The sequence below is a fragment of the Hipposideros armiger genome, unplaced genomic scaffold (genome assembly GCF_001890085.2).
Source record: "Hipposideros armiger isolate ML-2016 unplaced genomic scaffold, ASM189008v1 scaffold_179, whole genome shotgun sequence".
Lineage (NCBI taxonomy): Eukaryota > Metazoa > Chordata > Mammalia > Chiroptera > Hipposideridae > Hipposideros > Hipposideros armiger.
This window is the reverse complement of record NW_017731529.1, coordinates 2,435,532-2,457,017: the sequence shown is the minus strand read 5'-3', so window position 1 is coordinate 2,457,017 and position 21,486 is coordinate 2,435,532. Positions and strand designations below refer to the sequence as shown.

At 39.5% G+C, this 21,486-nt stretch overlaps 1 protein-coding gene across 1 annotated transcript in view; it reads right to left on the bottom strand.

Annotated features, from left to right (window-relative positions):
* Positions 1–21,486, bottom strand: part of MAST4 (microtubule associated serine/threonine kinase family member 4) — a 587,203-nt gene that overhangs the window by 273,824 nt on the left and 291,893 nt on the right. Inside the window, exon 5 of the mRNA XM_019652425.1 lies at positions 2,025–2,056. Within this exon, the coding sequence (XP_019507970.1) occupies positions 2,025–2,056 (32 nt within the window). The remainder of the gene's footprint in view (positions 1–2,024; positions 2,057–21,486) is intronic.

The following is a 21,486-nucleotide window of genomic DNA, read 5'->3' as shown; positions in this document are numbered from 1 at the left end:
TAAAGTATTTTCTTTTTCTCAAAGTCATAAAACAACCTTGCATGAGAAGAGTAATTACTGGCTTCTGTCACAGGAAATGCTGAGTGGCATTACGTCCCAGAATATCTATATATATATCATACATCATTAATTCTTCGGAGAATATTTACATTTAACAAAAAATACAAAACAGCATGCTTATTTTGGGGTTTTTTCACTTATAAATATTAATTTTTCCAGAATTCACTAAAAAAAGGGTAGATTTGTGTTGACATATATACTATGCCTTAGTCCCATCATCTCATTGATAGATCAATTGATTTTTATTAGGAAGGGAATTTTAAATGGCTTAAATGTATTTCTAACTTTCCCTTATCAAGTATTCAAATCTTGGACTCAAACAAATTTATGCAATCATCTTTTTTTTTCCGCTGAAAGTTCATACTCTTGAATAGGGAAATTTAAATATTTTATTTATCATATATTTCCCCCATAAATTCATGGCTATCAGTTAACATTAACAGAGTTGAGATTTACACAAGTACAAAAGGAGATATGACCCATAAATAGACATGGGGAAATCTAATTTGCTAATTAACATTACCTTAATAACAATTGATAGGAAACATGTTAATTCAAACACAAGGGGAAAAAATGTAATCTATTATAAAGGCTAAAAAAGAAGATTTGACTGAAGTTCTCAAGTTTTCAAGTAAAGCATAAAAGACAAATTTAGGATGCTTTAAACATTAAATAAAAGTTCAAGGGAAAAGATATTTTCTTCTATAAAGATATTTCACATAGCTTTATTTTTTCTTGTTTCTTATTTCTTATCATGACAGGAAATATCAAAAAGTTTGGGCTTTTACAAATCTGGGTGAAACAGTCCAAGTCAAGATGCAGAAGACGGAAAGTTTTTGACCTAAGGGCACTTCCTAGGGCAAATGATTAGGCCATTAACTTTTAGTACACAGATATATATATATAGATATATATATATATAGATATATATATATAGATATAGATATATATAATCTGGGAGCTAGTGAAAATTTATCTGGGCACATTCTCCAAGAATAATGATCCAGTGTCCTCCCAGCAGCCTACCTTTGTGAAAAAGTAGGAACCAAAATGAATGGTAATGAAATGTTCATGGCTGATGAAGCTTTGGTTCCTAGATGCAAAGGCTGAAATTTTCCAAAATTTCATCAAACAGAATGTATTCCTATCTTTCAACAGTCAACATATATATTTCTAATGCTCCAAGTTGAGATTGCATAAACTTAAATATTATACTTGTTTTTTAAAAAGGACATTGCCCCATCCACTAAACTCTTCAACATAAATCAGATACCAAATTCAAATATTTCTAGACCAACCCTTACACAGTACTAGTTGATAACAAATCTACCCTAAATTTAGTGTAATAGCAAAGGCAATTAATTTCATTCTGCAACTTGGTAATGGATAAAACTATGATTTATGCAAATAAAAGGTTGCAATTCACTATAAGAAATCTAGTCAAGATTCATAAATCTGCTCTTTAAATACCAGAGCATTACATGAATCAGTAAGATCTAGATCTAATACTAGAAAGCTTAGCTGACTCAAAGGTTTCATCAATTCCAATGCAAAGTGTATCATTTACTCTGAATAAAATCCATAGTAAGCAGAGCAATCATAGATTTCCAGATCATATAGAAGAGCACACATTCTTGATTCTGATCAATTTATACTATCTGTAGACCAAATAACATTTTTGCTTGATTACAGAGTAGAATTTTTAAATTTAAATTAAGATTCTCCCAGGAATAAACATGTATTTTGGTTTACAATGCCCATAAGGAAGAAAACCCTGGAAACTTCCTTGAAATCATTAATATATGACATTTATAAATAAATGCAAAGTTTTTTATTTTCATAATTAAGTTATCATCACTCTTCCATTTGCCACTGAAACCCTAACAAGTCAGAGAATAATCACATTACAAACTATACCAAAAGAAAAAAACAAAAAAACAAGGAAACAATATTGTGCTACTTACAAACTTCCTCTTCTGGGAAGACTTAGCTCCTTCTGCAAAGGAAAAAATGAAACATATGAGAAGCTACATTAACCTTAGACAACTAAGACTAGTAAAATAGACAACGAAAAATGCATCATCCTTCATTATGCTTGATTTGGCATTTTATATACTGAATAGATTTTAATGTCGTAATTCTATGCTAGACCCCTTCTTACATTGTTCTTTTTATACATTGTATTTAAGGTACAAACACAGTTTATCTAAATTCGAGAGCAGAAAAGATATCCATCCTCCCAAAGCAGTGCCAATGAAATACGAAGTTGAGTTACATGGCCCTTTGATTGAGCATAAGGAAAATCTGAGGAACCAAAGGACTTATCCAAAGAAGAAACAGATAGAAGTAGGAGAAATTTTTTGGGACTATAATTAAATGAAAGGTGAAATGAAAGGGCAGTTAAATCAGACTCTCTGCCCCCAACAGAAATAAACTCAGGCAAAACACTGTGCATACCAAAGATTATACTTTATAAAGCAAAAGGTTTCCTTTTGGTGTTATTTTTAAAAACAAATGTGAATTATGATTTAGGATATTTAAAAGTAGGTTAATGAACCTCTAAAAAGGTAACCAGACAGCAACAACAATTAATAGAGTGCTTTATAGTTTTAAAAGGATGCTCTCACACTTATCTCAAATTAAGATCATTATCTACCTAATTATAGAGGGATTGTGGAAAAAAAAAATCAAATAAGCCAACCAAACACAAAGGAATACAGGAATACCTCCACCCACTAATGAAGTTTTCAGAAGCTGGGGTACTCAAGAATGATTACTTGATGACAATAATTAAAGAATAGGAAACAATGAGTCATCTGGCTATTTAAACTCAAAAAGAACATACTAAAAATTTCAAAGACTCCATCAAATTTGTTTTTTTTTTCATTTTCATAATTATCATTTACTTTTTTGTCTTCCAGGAGCTGGAACATTATCTTTTGAAAGGAGTTTCTCCCTCTGCTTCAAACCCATCTTTCCTGTCCCCCATTTTTATGGGACCCTTAAATGTTTGTCCAGGACAGTGGCCTCAACAGTGCAATTTCCTCCAGTACAGCTAACACAAAATGGCCTTGAGAGCAGCAGACCAGAGATGAGGATGCTACTTTAAATATATAGCCTTACATATTAATTGGCAAATATATTTTGATACAGGGTTATAATAATCACATCATTGTTTAATTGCAAGAAGAAACAATCAACAATTTTAGGAACAGAGTTATCTTCTTCCTTCTCCCAAAAGCTAACTTCCCCCCACACACACCAAGGGCTGCAGGGTTCAGTGGTGAAATGCTTTAACTTTTTTTGTTTTGTTTTGCTTTTCCCTCTAATCCTTGATTAGCCCCAATAAATTATAGTGTTTGCTGAACTTGGCTTCCTGATTCTAAAGCATAAACATACCTTCATTTTCTAAAGCCTCTAATGACATGAAAAAGGTCTTTGACTGAGGCAGTTTTCCCTGGGAACTAAAATGTAAATGGAAAACCAATGAGTAATTTTCTATATATATGTGTCTTTGGTTATGACAAGCACTAAGAAATTAGTTTTGTATGTCGGTATAAAAAAGAAAATAAAAAGGGGGAACTCGCTAGAAGTAACTGTTCACCAGACTATATTCCCTTTAAAAGAGAATTACTGAGACTCGCTGCATAGCAAGAAACCTAGGGCTCAAATACTGACCACTGCTCTGTCCAGTGAGTTGATCTAACAGGCGCATACAAAGAAAAGGAGGGGCGCCTGAGGTTAGCATTAATAACGGAAAAAAAAATGTCAGACGTAATTTAACATTATATGCAAATAGATTCTATAAAAGGCAAAGGGCCAAATAAATGACCCCAAAGAGTTGAAATCAATCATTTTTCACCAAATGACAGGACTGGAAACTGGCTGCTTTGCTCTGAGGGGGGAAAAAACCCTGCTGAAACAGCGAGATCAGGGATAAAAACCAACTCTGGTTTTAATCAGAAGTATTTCCAATAGGTCTAGAATTATGAGTTCTCAAAAAGAAGAAAGGTGACGGTGTGTAACCCAGCACTGCTGCTCCCCGGGACGGCTGCCCAGGTTCCAAGATGAGGCGCCGAGTGCATTTAATCGGCCGCTTGTCAACTGACCTGAAGCGTCCACGCTAACCAAGCTGAAGGAGCTAATCCACCTGACGGCTTGAATGTCAGGCTTGGGATTGGAAACTCAATTTGGTAGCAAATTGGAATCAGATGTGATGGTAATAAAGTGAGAGAAATGAAGGCACTGTGGCCAAGACCTTGTGAACAGTAGCTGCAAAGGGCTGCAAATGCCAGGCGGGCTGAGCAATTGCAGCCTGAGTGAGGGGCGGCTGCCGCTCTGATGCACAGGGACCGCACGCTGATCAGCCTGCACCGGTCAGACGTAAATGAGCAGCATCAAGGCGCTCACTGCCCAAGCCCCTGTGGTACTTGGTGTGTGCGTCCTCGTCCCATTTTCTTAATGTCAGCATAAGGTCACTAACACACACTTAGATAATTAGACAACACATGTGGTATTGGTCCCAGTCACCAACCAAAGTTTTGTGCTTAGTGTGTTTGAAGCATGCGTTAAAAATTTAGCGTCAGGGAAGAATTAAAGGAGGGAAAAAGGGGGGCGGGGAGAAAAAAAGGGCAAGAGGCATCAATCTGAACTAAATAATATGTGATTATTAATCATCACAGGTTGCAAGAAATTGCTAAGAATATATTTGAGATTAAACTTTTTAAATTTTTCACTTTTATTGATTACTCGGTGATGTCTAATTTTTTTTAGAATGCTGCATATCCTTATTTGCTTAAGATTATGATATCCTTTACTCCCCATTTCTAAAAGTGTTAGCTAGCAAGTATGTACATTGAAAATAAAGGTAAATAATCTTGCCCAAGAACCCTGCTGTTTTCTTGTGATTCCTTGATAAGACTGAAGGCACCCCAGGGCTCCCCAAATCCAGGAGGAGAATTTCTGAGGCATCCAAGAAGGAAAGGGCCCCAAGGAATGATTCTGTCCCCTCACACCAGGCCAGCCTCGGCCACAAAGAGAAAATAGCTTGTTTCATCTATGAAGACATCCATAAGGACATTGCAATATTTAGTACATACAGCAATTTCCACAATGGTACTTTAAAACATTTATACTGTTTAAGGACTTAATAGCTAGCTATACACACACAAATAGAACAATATTGCTACAAAGGCCACATATACTTAGGAAATCTTTGAACAATTCTTTTTAACTGATAGATCAGTTTATGATTTAAAAGAGAAAGGAGGTTTACATGTATTATATTACACATAATATATGTAGATACACCCTCCTCCAAGAGGTGGAGCTTAATTTTCTTTCCCTTGAGACTGGGCTGGACTCCCCTCCAAAGCATAGCACATGGAAAGGGGAACATAGCACATTTTCAGTAAAGAAACCTGGTCATTGCCATCTTAAACAAGCGTTCAAGGTTAACAACACCGATGATAAGTCATGTTACTATCCTGTGTCCCTGGTATGATGTGATGAAACAGGACTTCACCTTTATGGTATTCTCCCGAAATATCCTTAACTCTGGTGTAATCATGAAAAACCATCAGGCAAACCCACATTGAGGGAGATTCTACAAAACATCTGACCAGTGCTTATGGAAACTGACAAAGTTGACAAACAAGGAACAACTGAGAAGCTGTCACAGATCAGAGGACACTAAGGAGAAATGATGACTAAACGTAATGCCTGGACTGGGTTCTAGATCAGAAAAAGGGCACTGATAGAAAAACTGGTGATATCTGACTAAAGTTTACAGTTTAGTTAATAGTAAGGTACCAATGTTAATTTCATAGTTTTGACAAATGTATTAAGGTTATACAAGATGTTCATATCAGGGGAAACTGGTGGAAGGGTATACAGGAATTCTCTGTCTCACAAATTTTCTAGAGAGAGGTAGGGAGAAATGAAGACAGGTAGGGGGTGGGGGCTAGGCAGGAAGGGATGGACAAATAAATATCTAAATATTCAAAGCTTATTTCAAGGCAATATTTAATCTCAATTTTTAGAAGATTATAGAAGTAGTCTAAGTGAGAGGAGATTGTGGCTAGGACAATCAATGAAGGTGGTGAAAAGCAGTTCCCTTTGAGATACGTTTTTATAGAAATTACAAAAGACCTAGATATGGAACGTGAAAGGAAAGCAAAAAAGAATCACAAGTTTTGGGCCTGAGCAAATGAAGCTGGAGGCAAGAACAGTTCTGTGTGAACATGCTATATTCACGGTATCTATAAGAATTCCAAATAGAAATTTCCCAGTAGGCAGCTGGCCTTAAGAAACTCAGTTCAGGAGAGAGGTCGGGGCTAGAGACAGACCTTGGAGCATTACCATAAAAGCTGGTACCCAGAGCCATGGGGCTGACTGGGATAGGAGGAGTGAGCAGGTAGAAAAAGGAGAAGAGGCACGACTTTGTACAGGACCATGGGTAGGTGAGCACTTAAAGTCTGAAAGAGGGGAGAGCTGTGCCACATGTTGTTAATCGGTATGTTGGACTACACAGCAGCTGGGGTTCTTAAAACAACAGAAACTGAATGAGGCTAACAAGTAAAAGTTATTGAGTAGATGCCAGCTCTCACACAGGTGACAAAATAGATGGGACAGACAAGGTCAGAAAACGGGCAGGTAGCAGGGCATTAAACCCCAGGGAAGATGGCCGCACCCAGGGAATAGCCCAGGGATTCCTCTGCCACTGAAGGCTCAGCTCCAACTCAGGCCCTAGAAAGGAACTCTTAAATGTCCCAGCACTTTTCTGTCATCACTCCAGGCAGGCTGCCATTTCCTGTGACTGACAGTGGGATCACACCTGAGCCTCTGCCCCAGCTGTCAGGGGAGCAGGGAAGAGGAACATTGACTGGCTCCCTTCACCAGCACGGTGGGAGGTGGGGCCAAGTCTACCAAGGGTCATACTCAAAACAAAAGGAAGAGGACTTGGAAGTTCGGCAGCCCCTTCTCTCCAGAGAGAAACCCTGCATACAAACAGAATAGCAATGTCTAGCACACACAATTTTCTCACTACTTTCCAGAAACCATTAGATTTAAAGTTCATGTGTTTCTCCATCATTGTCATTCCTTAATTAGTCATCTGTGGCCTTACCTTATCATCGAGGGTTACTGCCACTACTCTGCATTGACAGACAAACCATTAATTTAGGGAGAGAGTTCAAAGAGCCAAGATGTGCAAGGGCAGTGTATCAAGCGCGGCTAGGGACACATTAGGAGGAAATAGAATAAAGCAGATTTAAAAGCTAGTTGGGGAAACACACACGTGCGCACACACACGCACACAGTCTCAAAACAAAAGCAGCATCACCAGGTGATGCAGTCTAACTTGAATGTGTAAATGCTAAGAGGAGAGAGAAAATTAAAGGGGATGAGGTAATTCAGGTCAGGCAGTAGGTCTGAATGCAGCCTGGCTACCCATTAATGTCACCTAGGGAGCCGTTAAAAATACCAATGCCTGAACCCCAGTCCTAGAGATCTAGAGAGAACTGTTTGTATAAGTTGTTTAGAAGAGGTTAGTACTTTAAGGCTCCTTAAGGACTATTTACATAAACCGTTTGCCTTTAGATCTTTTTTCTTTATGGGATATTCCTTTTCTAGGCTGTCATCACAGTAGTAAAGATTTGGGCTTTTAGTGATTTCCTTTGCAAGTGGAGAGCATTGCAGGGCTAGGAAAGGTACCTTAAATGGAACTCTCTGTACCTGATAGAGTGTAAAACTTAGCTAAAGGAACAGGCTCATCCATGAGTGGTTCTCTAAAGACATGCTTTTGGCCCCGTGTTTCTGGCCTCCGTTCCTGAGTCACTTGTGACAGCAGAAGCAGAGGACAGGAGAGTTCACACTGCAGGACCAAATCGCCTATGAAGGCCTGGTTCTGAATCAGAGCAGCAGGCAAAACGGCTTGTGCTCAGACAACTCTGGAAAAACCCAGTGAACTGCCCATCAGACACATGGTTTCCTGCAAAGAAAAACCCCTGTAGAGTAAACCTGGAGAAACAGTAGGTAGGCCTCTATAGATCTGCTGGGGCATTTAAACCATCCAACTTGTAAAATACCACTAGAACGCCTAAGTGAGAATGTGAGATGGGTGGAGAATCTTAAAGGGTCTCCCTTTTCTTGCAGGTTTTATTTCATTCCATTTTTCTATCTATAACCATATGCATTTTCATATATGTACCTTTGGTAGTAAAGCTCAACAAACTAAACCATAAAAGGTACACACAAAATGCTTGCAGGGTTTTCATACAAATTTTACTTGATCAAAACCACATCCTCACTTCTTTGAAAATCCAAAGGAAGTAGTTACCTTCTTCCTTTCTTTCCAAGTTGGTTTTTTTCTACCGTGAGCCCAAACACAGCCATCAACCTCAAGACCCTGGCCTCGTCTCTTAGGCCCTTTCCATAGACACAGCTTCTGAGTTACAATAAGGTGTGTGTCTCTTTTGGCTCTGTAAGATTTCATCAAAAGCCTAGTCTATGAATTTAATAACATAATCACCTGTCTACCTGGCAGGACAAAGCCCAGAGGAGATGAGCGATTGCCCAGGGTCAAAAGGCCAGGAAGTGGTGGAAGCTGAATTTGAACCTGTATCATCTAGTTCCAATTTTTTCCCCTTACACTCCATTGTGAGAGTGGGACAGAGTGGTGATGTGAGCGACGGAGAGAGGGGGTCAAATGAATACACAAGTGGGGAAGGCTAGCATTGATCATTTATTTTAAAAAAGAAGGCAGTTTTTCCTCTAAAGAGGAAGAAAAGAACAGGTGAAAACGGGTACCTTTTAGAAAAGAGCAAAACAAAACTGAAGCAATTCACTTGGAGTTCTACAATTTTAGAAACACAGAAAGCAAAATGTTCTGTCAAGGGTGAAGGTTAGGGGCACCCTTGAGGATTAAAGCAAGCAAAATAGGTTTCCCTTTCTCCGTCACACACTTCTTATAAAGGCCAGTGTGCCAGGTGCTGCTCCAGGCTCTGGGGATAAAGGACTTTGCTTGCTGTAAAATATAGTGTGGACAGGCCTGGAACAGAGGTCTTTTCAAAGGATGCAGCAGTACCAAGGGAGGGGAGGGATCAGTTTTCATCGAGGAGGGTCAGGACTGTTTCTTGCCCAATGACGCTCCCCATTACTCACAACAACAAAATCTGGTGGAACTGACCTTACTCTCAACCTCAAGGCTAAGCTCAGGTTAAATTAAGCTAATGACAAAGCTCTATGCTTGACCAAAGGAATTGGTTCAAAAATGGCAATGCGAATCACTCTGCGAAAACAAGATGCAAAACAATGCTTGCTCCAGGCTCCTGGGAAAGAGCTCCTTTCCATTTTCCAAGAGAACTAGCAAGAAAAAAAGGAGCATTAGCCCCAGGAAGCTAATGGCCACCACAGAGGTAGACATCAAAGGTGGCAGAAAAGAAACACAGATAGAAACTGGGTCTTGGGTGATATCTTTGAAACAATGGATGTAGCCTTGCCTATTACCTGGATTTCTCAGTTACATCAGCCAACCAAGTCCCTTTATTGTTTAAACCAGTTTAACTCGTGTCTTCTGTTCCTTGCGATTAAAATATTCCCAAGTGACACAATACTTGAGCCTTGTCTTTCTTAAGTTGTCTGGGAGTTGGCTAGGCAGCCGCAGGAGGGGGCGAGGAAAGGGGCATTCCAGAAGAGGGAACAGATGGAGCCAGGTTGGGTGGAGTGCTACGCCACAGAGTTCTGGGGAAAACTGGAATGGCTGGAAACGAGGGTAGCAAGAAGAAACCAACAGGATGTGAGCAGGGAGGCAGGCACACGCCCAGACCATAGAAGGTTTTTGCAAGGGTCTGCCTGTTATCCTATGGGCAATCAGGAGATCATGGAACAATGTAAATAGGAAAAAAAGATGGCCAAATCAGCACGTTAAAAAGGATCACTCTAGCATCAGGGTGTCAAATGACTGGAGGACAAATGGGAAAGGAATTAGGAGACTTATTCAATTGTCTGGGATGCATGGCCAAGTGCCAGGCCAAGAAAAAGAGGCAGTGTGGAGGGAGGGCAGGGGCAGATTCCAGAGATAAATGTGTGCACAGAATCTACAGGAGTGGGGAAGACATGCTTAATGTCTGGGGAGGTTCAGAACCGTAGGAACAACGGGCAGGATCCAGAGATTAGGAGAAAGGGCCGTCCTACAGCACTGAGGGCTTTTCAGAAGTCAAATAATGAAAATCTGACTGTGGAGGAGGGGAAAGCAAACCATTGAAGTTAGGCCAGAAGGTCGCTGATGGGCAGGAACATCAGATAAAGTTGCAATGTAAGATAAGAAGAGCAAAGGTTACCATCCCACGTCATTTTCATGGATGTTAAATACCAAACCTCTTTTCTACTTTAAAATTTTACACAAATGGTGGAAATCGTTTTTCTTTATTGAGCTCATTTGCCTTTGTCTGCTTAATAACAGCGCCTAACATTTACTGCATAGTAAAGTATATTATCTTATTTAATCTTCACAATTATTTTCATTTCACCAAACTGAGGCACAGGCAGGCTAAGTAGCTTACACAAGGTCACAGAGCTGGGTACATGGCTTAGCCTGTCTTTGACTCCACATCAGCCCGAGTTCAGGGCAGTTTAATTGTTTCTCACCATCTAGTAAGACTTCATGTATGTGCCCCACTGGACTCCCCCACGAAGGGTAGCAAGCTGCATTCATAGCTGATAACACACGGACAATCACTCTGAGAAAGGGGGGACACAAAAGATCTTCGCAGCTCTTTCTAAGCAAATTTCACACTTAAATTATTTTTATAGACTCTGATTTTTACTTGAAGCAAAGCCTTGCAAATAAGTTACTTTTAACATAGACCTTTTAAAGCAGAAAAGCGTAACAAGTCAAATAATCAGCTAATGTCAAGTAAATGAGCAAATGAAACAAGCTTCCTTCCCAGCCAATTACTGTGGTTTCTGAAGCTTCCTAACATGTTACAACCTTGACGTCAAAAAATCAAGCTTGGGAATCAGATATTTCTATACCTACTGCCTTTCAACTCAGTATTATATATGGGACACCTGCCTCCGAAGTCAAAAGTTTCCATGCTTCTCTGCAGAGTTTGCTGAGTAATAACTAGAACTTATATTAATACCATCTCCAGTTTATGGAGTGCCCACTACATACTAAGTGAAGTGCATTTATTTCCTCAAGGTTAACAGTTCCCATCACACAGTCATATTGTATTTTGTGTGCTTATTTTGTTCTCAGAGAACAGAGGAATTATCTCTTTCAAGCTAAAGTGTCTGTCATTTTTGACACTGAATAAACTATTGGGTTGTCGGAAAAGTCATGACACATTTTTGCAATGAAAAACATAGAAAAAATACATCATGACTTTCCCGAAAACCCAACAGTCTGATCAAATTAGAGAAGCCACAGTCCTTCGAAACAAAAGAAGCTAAACAAGAAAACATATATGAGAACTGAAATTTACACTAAAAAAATACCATATTTAAGTCAATTGTGGACTTCATAGTGATTCAATGAACACGACGTAGATTCAGTATATACTTATATCCTAATGTTAGCTAATGCTAGAAAGTATCCTTGAAAAATTTCCTTAATTTCTCTAGGACTCCGTTTCCTAAATTACAAAACAGGACATGACAATTTATGTCACAAGCCATTGAAAAGACTAACGGGGACACAGACCCTACATTTAAACCCAAGAGCATCGCAGATGTCAGCCATGGCTATCTAAGCGTTCTCACGTTAGATGAGGCACCCAGAGCACAGGGGAGAGCTCAGATAAAGAGAAGTGGGTAACATCAAAGGGACAGAGCACAGGACCCCTGCCTCTTCCTCTCTGAATGCAGAGCCTGGGCCCAGCTCTGTGGAGCAACTGGAAGATGCCAAACAAGTCAGGCTTCAGGGAAACCACATGCCCAGTTACTAATCCGCAGGAAAATTCCTTTAGCAGAAGGGGATCAAAATAGATGCTAGATATGTAGAATTTTAATTGCCTTTAAGACAGTACACATTTAGAGATCCTTGAGGGCTATAAAATTAAGGTCATCATGGACAAGTTTTGTCATTTTCTTTTTTCCCTTAGAAGAGACTTATGAAGGTTCTTGATAAATGCGCATAACAGCCCTGCCACTCAGCTATGTTTCTCCTTACTCAGGAAAGCCTGTGACCTACAGTGAGCTTAGATAAAAAGGCAATGCCACACAGCTGTGCCCCACAAGGCTCTGCAATTTTTTCAGTCCTGCCATCCATTACCAGCAAATTACAGTAAATTCAAAATATTGATCTGCGCACCCCTATATGGGAGGAAAGTTACCATTGACTTTTATTGCTTATTGTTGGGTACAATTCCCTGGAATCGATAAAAGCTACAATGTGTTCATAAGCTTCTAAAAAGCTAGTTAATATAGTGGATATGAGACACCTCTGTGGTTCACTATAAATCTGTAGGAGTCTTCAACAGAACAGTGGCAAACATCTTCAATGTTCAAAAGCCTTGTTTGATTTTAGAATCTTCTTATTATCCAGGAAAAAGCTCTAGGAAAGAAGTAAATATCAATGACTGGGAATAAAAATTAAGCAGCTAGAAAGAACCCTGCCTGACAGATTTTCATTTTTCCCTTTTGGTTCCCTTGTATTTCCACACCAACATCACTGTGCAATCCAGAGTCCATCATTAAGAGTCACGACCATTTTTTAAAAGTGTATCTTAACCCAGATTTCAGGTGAGTTTTCTTGACAGTGGCTTCCAGATTCCATCAGAGGAGACCGATTTGCCCATGAACAACGTTTCAACCACCCCTAATTTAAAGAATCAATATCCTTTTATGAACCAATTTTTAAAAATCAGATAATTCAAAGGTCCCATTAAAATTACAGACAACCTTAATGCAAAAAGAAAAAGGCTTTTTATAGAACCAGGAAAGAGAATTGGATGAGACTATTTGACCAGTGACAATTAATTACTCAGCTGATATTAATCATTTTTATTTACTAAGGACACCTCGCAGTTTAGCAGTCACTATTCTGAAAGCCCATTTTAGTGCAGAAATGGACAGGCAAATCAGCTCAAGGGAGCTCTTGAAGGGCTCTATGAAGCTAATACCCACAAGCCTGCTTTCTTCTGACCATTCTTCTCCATCTAAATGCAAACGCGACAGTTAAAATGTACATATAAAATGTATGAGGGTGATGGAAGATTAATGACACACATATTTAAATAATCAATAATGTGAATTAAGCCTTTAATGGTAGTGAAATTTATTGTAAAGAGGTCACAGAATAAAATAAACAATCAGCTTGTTCCGGATATATTTTACTTGGTAAGTAATAGGTCCTACGTGTTAAAGGGTACAGTATCTGACTTTTTAAAAAGTATGTTCTCCAATTACTATTTTAAGTAACATCAGTTGATAGTACGCCGAAAATGGGAAACCCAAGACTGAAGAACAGAGGTTAGACAGGATCCTCTATTTCCTACTTCATACCTTCCCCTCTGACACCACTATGAAAACTGATGGCTGCTTTGGCTGCTGCTACAGTGTTGAAAATCAGCTTTGCTCTAGTAAATGCCAGCACTGGGCTACACATTTTCACCTGGGGATTTTATTTAAGCCTTACAGCTACCACGTGATTATAGGAAGGGTGACCATCAGTTTTGTTCTTTGTTTTTCTTCTGATGGGGAAACTGCATCTTGGAAAAGTTACACAGTGATTTGCCCAAGGTCAGGGGCTTCACATTAAGGATAGCAGAGCAAAGCAGCTTGGATGACACTTCCAAAAACACACAAGCCCTGGACACTCAACCAACAAACAAACATTTTTAAGTGAGAAATAATGAATCCTTATTTGTTTAAGCCACTATTAGTTGAGTTTTCTGTTATTTGCAGCTAAATGCATTCCTCATACTCTCCAAAAACACTTAGTACTGAACTTTGCAAGTTGGCTTTGGAGCAGGTCTCCAAAGGCACACCAGGCATCAAGACAGTCCTGGCACCACCAACGCTGAGCATGGGGAGGGCTGGTTACCCAAAGGAAATGACCACGTGTTCCTTAAACTAGGATTAGGTCCTATGAGAAAGAAAAGCTCTGGAAACACTGAGCTCTGATCTGTCTACATGGTTTCTTTTTTTTTCCAAAATAGATTTGGGAGGGCTGGACAATGTGTGTTAACAACTTTGAAGTTAACCAAAGAGACTGCAAACTTAATGGCATAACATTTGTGGCAGTTAATTAGTAGAAAATATTATAATGCGGTGAAGTTTTTCTTCCTTTCTTTCTTTCTTTCTTTCTTTCTTTCTTTCTTTCTTTCTTCCTTCCTTCCTTCCTTCCCTCCCTCCCTTTCTCTCTCTCTCTCTCTCTCTCTTTCTTCTTCTCTCTCTCCTCCCCCACCCCTTTCTCCCTCTCTCTCCATCTCCCTCTCTTTCTTTCAGCATTGAAAGCAATAAAAGGCTTTGGGGTTTTAATTCCTGCTTCCCCAAAACTGAATTCTCTTCTCACCACAAATACAGAATACTCCCAATGTCAAAATGATCCCTTATAATGTTTTTGGATCACAAGGACTACAACTGGGGTAGATATTTAAATTTGATTGACTTTTTTTCTTTTTTTTAACTGAGCCATCCTGCCACCTGTTGGCAGCTCAGCAGCAGCTCAGCTTGGGCTGGGAATCAAACCGCTATTGCTCAGAGCTCAAACTCTTGAGTGAGCTCTTAACCATCTGAGCCACTCAGCCGGCCCAGGTTAAATTTGAGACCTAAGGAAATGTTCATACGGGGGCCTCTTATTTTTGTTAACCAATAATAATAATAATAATAATAATAATAATAATAATAATAATAATAATAATAATTTGCAAGCCAGGAGGGTTTTCCCATTATAATATGTCAAAGTTTCCATCTGTAATTCAGGTGTGAGCTTCCACTTTGGTTTCTATTATACTAATTAGGTTCCTTCTTTGAAAAATAAAAGCACACAACTTTCTTGCATTGACATGATCACTGTATTTCACAGAAGCTATGTGTTCTCACACTGAATTACACTGGATTACCTTGGAAACCTGAAATTGATAGTTGATTCTGGGCTCGCTGAAAATAGAATAAAAGTACAAAACAACAAAAGTAAAAACTGATTATACTATAAAATAGTATGAACAAACAAAAGAAATCAACTTCAGAACATTGAAGAATACAAAGCTATAGGCAGCCTAAACTATCTTTCAAAGCTGCACTATTTAGACAAGCTGATGAATTTGTGCTAAAGCTTTTAAATGGTTCTGTCACTTTAAATGCTAGTTAAAAAAAGAGAAAATAAACTGAGTTACACTATATTGAACAATGTATCGATCAGAACAAAAAACAGTAACTAAGTAAAACACACTACTGAAGAATTACTGCTCTTTTTTATTGAGACATAACTGACACATAACATTGTAAAAGTTTAGGGTGTACACACTGATTTGATACATTTATATTGCAATATGATTGTCATTGTAGCATTAAGCAACACCTCTATTGAATCACATAATTATAATTTCTTCTAGTGGAGGAAACAATGAAGATCTAGTCTCTTAGCAGACTTAATGCTTATAATACAGTTTGTGGTCTATAATCACTGTATTGTATATTCTATCTCCAGGACTTAGCTACTAGTTGCAAATATGTGCCCTTAAACAACATCTCTCCCCCACCCCACCCCACCCCCGACCTCCAATACCGCAGCCCCTGGTAACCACCATTCCTGCCTTTTCAAGTTTGATTTTTTATTTATTTATTTATTTATTTTTAAAGATTTTTATTGGGTAATTGTGGGGATGGGAACAGTGCTGGGGAATTGGGGGAAGGGGAACAGACAAGTTGCTGTCCTTTTGTTCTTCAATCTAGTTGTGGAGGACGTTGCTTCACTGGCCCAAGTTGGCACCATCATTGCGTTCTTCCCGGGCGAGGCAGATCAGTCGCTGGCTTCTGGACGGCCGCTCACTGCAGCTGCTGGCCGCTCATGCTGGCTGCTGGCCACACACGGTAGCCCATGGCAACTCACTGCCACAGGGGCTGCAGCCTAGCCATCGCCAGTGACTCACGGTAGCCCAGCTCCAGGTTGAGCTGTTGTTCAGCATCTTAGCTGTGGAGGGCAGTGTCACTGGCCCTCATATGTGGGATCCGAACCGGGGCCCTCTGGCATCCCAAGCGAGTTCTTAACCATTGCGCCACTCGGCCGGCCCCAAGTTTGATTTTTTACATTCCACATATAAGAGACTATATGTCTCTTCTAACGGAAGAATGTAGATATTAAAATCCTAAGTGCTAAATGCTATACGCTAGCTAATTCAGTTAAGTCGCTAACCCATGCAGTCCTTAGTCCCACCAGGATGAAAATGTTGAGGTGGCAGAGCGGCCCAGAAAACTGGCTTAGGAGTACGGCCCAGGGCAAAGGACCCGCTCAGCAGCTTTCTTCCCTCACTGGATGTTACAGGTAATAAGAGCGCATAGTTTTGATGTGAGAATTGAGTAACACACATAAAGTATCTAGAAAAGTGACTTGCACACGTCAAGCATGCTAATATCAGGTTATCGTATCATAAATATTCATACACAAATCTGACATTGCAACCCTAAAGTTTTATAATTTGAAAGTATAAAGTGTTCATCTACATAATAGGTTAGTTGTGCTGATGTATCTTCTGTGCACCAAGGGACAGATAAAAACTAGTAATAAATATTATCTAAGCTTACTTGAATGAAGGCTTAGAGAATCTATTCTTGAATTTCTTATGGATACTCTCAGGTACTTTCCAAATGAGCTCTGTTGCTTTAAAAGTAAGCCACAAATAGATGACCTGGGCAGTCGTAATTGCTCCTTACCACGCATGGAGTCCATCTCAGGGAAAAACAAATGTCTTAAAAAGCCAGATTCCATTTTTACCCCCACACGTGCTAAATAAGTTGACATATGTTCCAAGCATTCTATAGTGTATATTTTAAGCAGACCCTTTTTAGCTCGTGTAGCTTTCATTAAATTACAAGAGAGAAAGTATTTCTTGCTATGACCAGGAATAATGCTAGATTTGTTGTCTACTGTGTTTGCATTCTGTATTTTTCTCAGTCTACCTTTCATCAATAAATAACAGTGTTGCTTTAACTAAAAAGTGTGGAAAATTCTGATTGAATTTTCCACTTCAAAGTACACAAAATCATTTCATCTAACATGCTGTGTTAGAAAATCTATGCTCCATTCTGACCTCCTGTTGCAGTCTATTTCAAGTATTGGTGATGCACCGTATCACACTGCATGGCTGGTGAAGTATAGTAAACATATTGACTGAGAAATGTTTTGAAAAACCCCTATTCCACACAGATCCCAGCTACTGTCAAAAATCACAAACGTGTTTGCAGTCTGCCTGTGCAAGAGCATGACAGGGCTCGAGGAGAAATCCCCACAATAAATAAAGCAGGCGTCTTGCACAACTCTGCCTCGAAGCAGGGCTGTGTAGGGCTAGAGGGAAGGGGCAGCAGGGTTCAGCCCCAATAATATATGCTCAGAGGCGTAGGAGAGAAGACATTATTCACTGTGCCCTTCCTTTAACCTATTTGCAAGGTTAAAATAAAATTTAGTAGAAGAGATTACCACCACCAGTGAGAAGGCACCACTCAACCGGCAGGCAAGGAGCACAAGGAAGGAAAGGCAATGTATTGATTGACCTTTCTTTCCAATTGCAGTCTAGGAAGCTGGCTGTATTTCTTTGTATTTGGGGGGATCTGACAGCTGAGCTAGCTTATTTTCCTGGACTAGCCAGCCGGGAGAGTCCTTGGGCGAGTGAGGCAGCTGAGACCAGTACACGCCTTCAATGGCATCATAGTACAATGTTAACACTGCTCTAAGTAGAAGACCCTAGGCAGTGATGCTGCAATCAGATAGGCCTCTGGGTTAGAGCTCTTCCCCCCACCCCCACCTCCCCGCATGCAAGCTTCCATATCACAAAGCAGGGGGAAAATGCTTTCCAGGTGTACAGAATGGCAGCCAACATGAATTATTCATATCCCCTGAAATAAACATCAACAGGGTCTGTTTAACTCGACATTTCCGAAAGAACTTTGGTAATGGGTGTTACTTGACAAGAAAAACGTAAAGTTCCTTGACAAAAAGTTCTATATTCAAATCAGTTTGAGAAACACCTAATTAAATGTAGCTCAGAGACTGACTTACTGAAAGATTTCTGCAAGATTTTTACAATTATCAGTGTTTTATTTAACAAGAGCCAAGGGCCATGATCGGCAGTGTTTCCCAAATGAAAGGTACCAAGGAACAATTTTTTTTTTGGAGGGGGACACATGTATACGCAGAACACGCTTTGAGAAAAGTGGGTTTATCTGAGCCTTCATTTTAGTACAATAATAGGATGCCCACAAGAAAACAGACACCAAACCATTACCATGTTCTGTACCACTTACTGCACCCAGTAACTTTGAATTTCAGTCATGTGTGGCACTGTGATAAAAGAGGTAGGCGCCCTATGCTGTAATTCAATAAACTGTCCCCAGCACCCCTTGCACAACAAATCCAAGAGAACTCTGAAAATGAGAACTACACAACAATTCCTTGCGCACCACAGGGATCTAATCTCTAAAGAAATGAACACAAAGCATAAAAACACGTGACTAACATCCCATAGTCCTCGTGTTAAAGATAAACCCAGGAACTGGGTACCATACCCATGTGTTTATAACTGACAGAATCACACAAGTGGGCCCCTACTTATCAATGGCCAAAGCTTATCTTTGTTCCCTTTTTCCTACTGGCGAACTTCCTGATCTCCTTGGACAAATTTCCTATTTCTGAGACTTCCACTTCCACTTGGGATGTAGACAATCGCACGAGATCATTACTCTCAACAATAGGAATAAAGATAGGAAGAAAAGCTAGAAATAAAAAGTGTGTTGTAAATGTTTCTGGTTCCTCCCTCACCCATGCATGGCGGCTTCCTCTGCCTGCTGCCATCCCACCAGGGTTGAGAGCTCGCCATGGGCCCCTGCCTTCTTTTCAAGAGTTCATCACTTTCTGGAATTCACTTTTTCTGGTTTACTTATGCCCTTAGCTTTTTACGTGAGTTCTGAAAACTATGATTGTATAGCTTACCCAGCTTGGCTTGATTGATGTGGTAACAGTAATGGTGTCTACATCCTAAGTGAAAGAGGCTTCAGAATAGGTTTTGCTTCCTCATGCGTCTATAATTTTGAGTACACGCCAAACATTTAGAAACCAAAGTGAATAATATTTAGCTACAGAAAAAGGTGTGTCTCTCCTGTGTCATACCACTTGAGTAGGGTGCTGGGTCACGCTGCCCTCTATTTGACCTGCATCTGGGTATTGTTGTGACACATGGTCAAGAAAATAAACAGGTCATACAAGCAGATGCAGAGATAGGTAAGATCTTGACGTCATCGAAGACTCAAAACTAACTAAGCTAAAGGATACCGTGGCAAAACACGTATGACCACATGAATAAAGACATGGAAAATTTCAGTAGAGACATAGAAACAACAACAATAATAATACACAAAAGGGATATGCCAGATTGAAAGATATCAGAGTGAAATGGACTTAGCAGCTGACTGAGCAAAGTTTAAGTCAATATGATAGAATTATCCAAAATGAATCGCCAAGAGAACAAAGCTAACGACAACAACAAAAAGAGTGTCTAAGACATGTGGGACTATATTAACTGCCAAACATAGGTATAAATGAAGTCCTACAAGGAAAGGAGGGAAAAGGAGGTAGAAGGTCTATCTGATTAGATAATGACTAAGGACTTTCCAAAAATTAATGCAAGGCATCAACCCACCTATCTGAGAATCTCAGTGAATCCTGAGCAGAATAAAAACAAAGAAAACCATACTTGGGCCCATCATAGTCAAATCTTTTTTAGGCAGGAAGTAGGTAAATGTGTGTGAAGTAATGAGATGGGAGTCCCTATAAAGCAAATTAACTTAAAAAAAATGTTAAAACAGGCAATGGAGTTATGAAGATACTCAAGCCAGTTACAAAAAGGGTCATGGTCTCTGAGCATTAGCCAGCAAGTGTGTCTGAGCTGTTCACGTTGCTCTTCTCAAGTACTGCTGGGAAAGAAACTCCTTCAAAAACGAAATCAGAATCCACAGAAACCCCAGGCAAGATAACACTTTCCTGGCTAAATGTCTGAGCTACTTTCTTAGAGTTGCTGGTTCTATTTTGATTTGTTTTTCTTTTTGCTTGAGGGGTGGAGAGATATGGGGGGCAAACAAGATACAGAAGTTCCTTGAAGGCAAAGGGATAATTTCTGTAGTTCTTCATAAATCTAGAACCAAATTGGGTAACCTGTACTTAACCCACTTGGTGATCTTTTCACCTCTAAATTAAAAAGATTTCCTATACCCTTCCTCCAAATAAATTGCTAATCTTGTCTTGGCCAACTGCCTGGTACCTAAGTCTTCGGGAAGCACAGCTCTGATGACTCTGAGAAAAGTCAACAAATGCAATTCACCAGGTTTTTAAAGCCCTTGGGGATAAAAATCCACCTAAAGACAAGAGAGGTGGGGCTGTAGCAATTCACCTTTGTATACTTAACCTTTGCCCGCTGGAAAAATAAAGAGAGAGGGAGAGAGGGAGATAGAGAGAGAGGGAGAGAGCAAAGAGGGAGAGAGNCTCAGGAACCCCAGACCTGCAGTTGGCAAGCTGGAGACCCAGGAGAGCTGAGGGTATGGTTCTAGTCCAAGTCTGAGTCTGAAAGCAGAAGAGGACTGATATTCCATTTTGAAGACAGTCAGGGAGAGAGGGGGAGACAGAGAGAGAGAGAGAGAGAGAGAGAGAGAGAGAGAGAGAGAGAGAGAGAATGATAGCTGCTGCAAAAGTCTGTGTTAGCAAAGAAAAACAGGCCAAGCTAAACAGTGTTTTTCTCCTTAATGGTTTCAGTCATAACATTCAAATGGACTTAAAAAACCCAGAAATTCCAGCAATTGAAATATTGAAAGCCACAGTGATTGTGGTCTTTATACTTATTCTTTATTTGACCTGTAATTTGAAGCCCAATCCCATCTTCTTCTTAAAAACAAAACAAAACAAAAATGTCATTGTACTGGATAATAAATTAGCAATAAGGAAAGACATAAGACTTCAAAACAAAAACAACAAAATTAAAAACATTCTGAAAATTGCTACAAGGATAGCACGAGGGGGTCTTCTAGGGTGCTGGAGATGCTCTGAGTTTTTATTTTATTTATTTTTTTTGGCTGCTGTTACATGGCTACAGTTAGTGTGTGAAGATTCATTGACACATGTACTTTTGGATAAGTGTTTCTCTTACAGGAAAAAAAATAGTATCTAAGATCTGTGGGACAATATCAAACTTAAAATATATGCACTTTTCTGTACATATG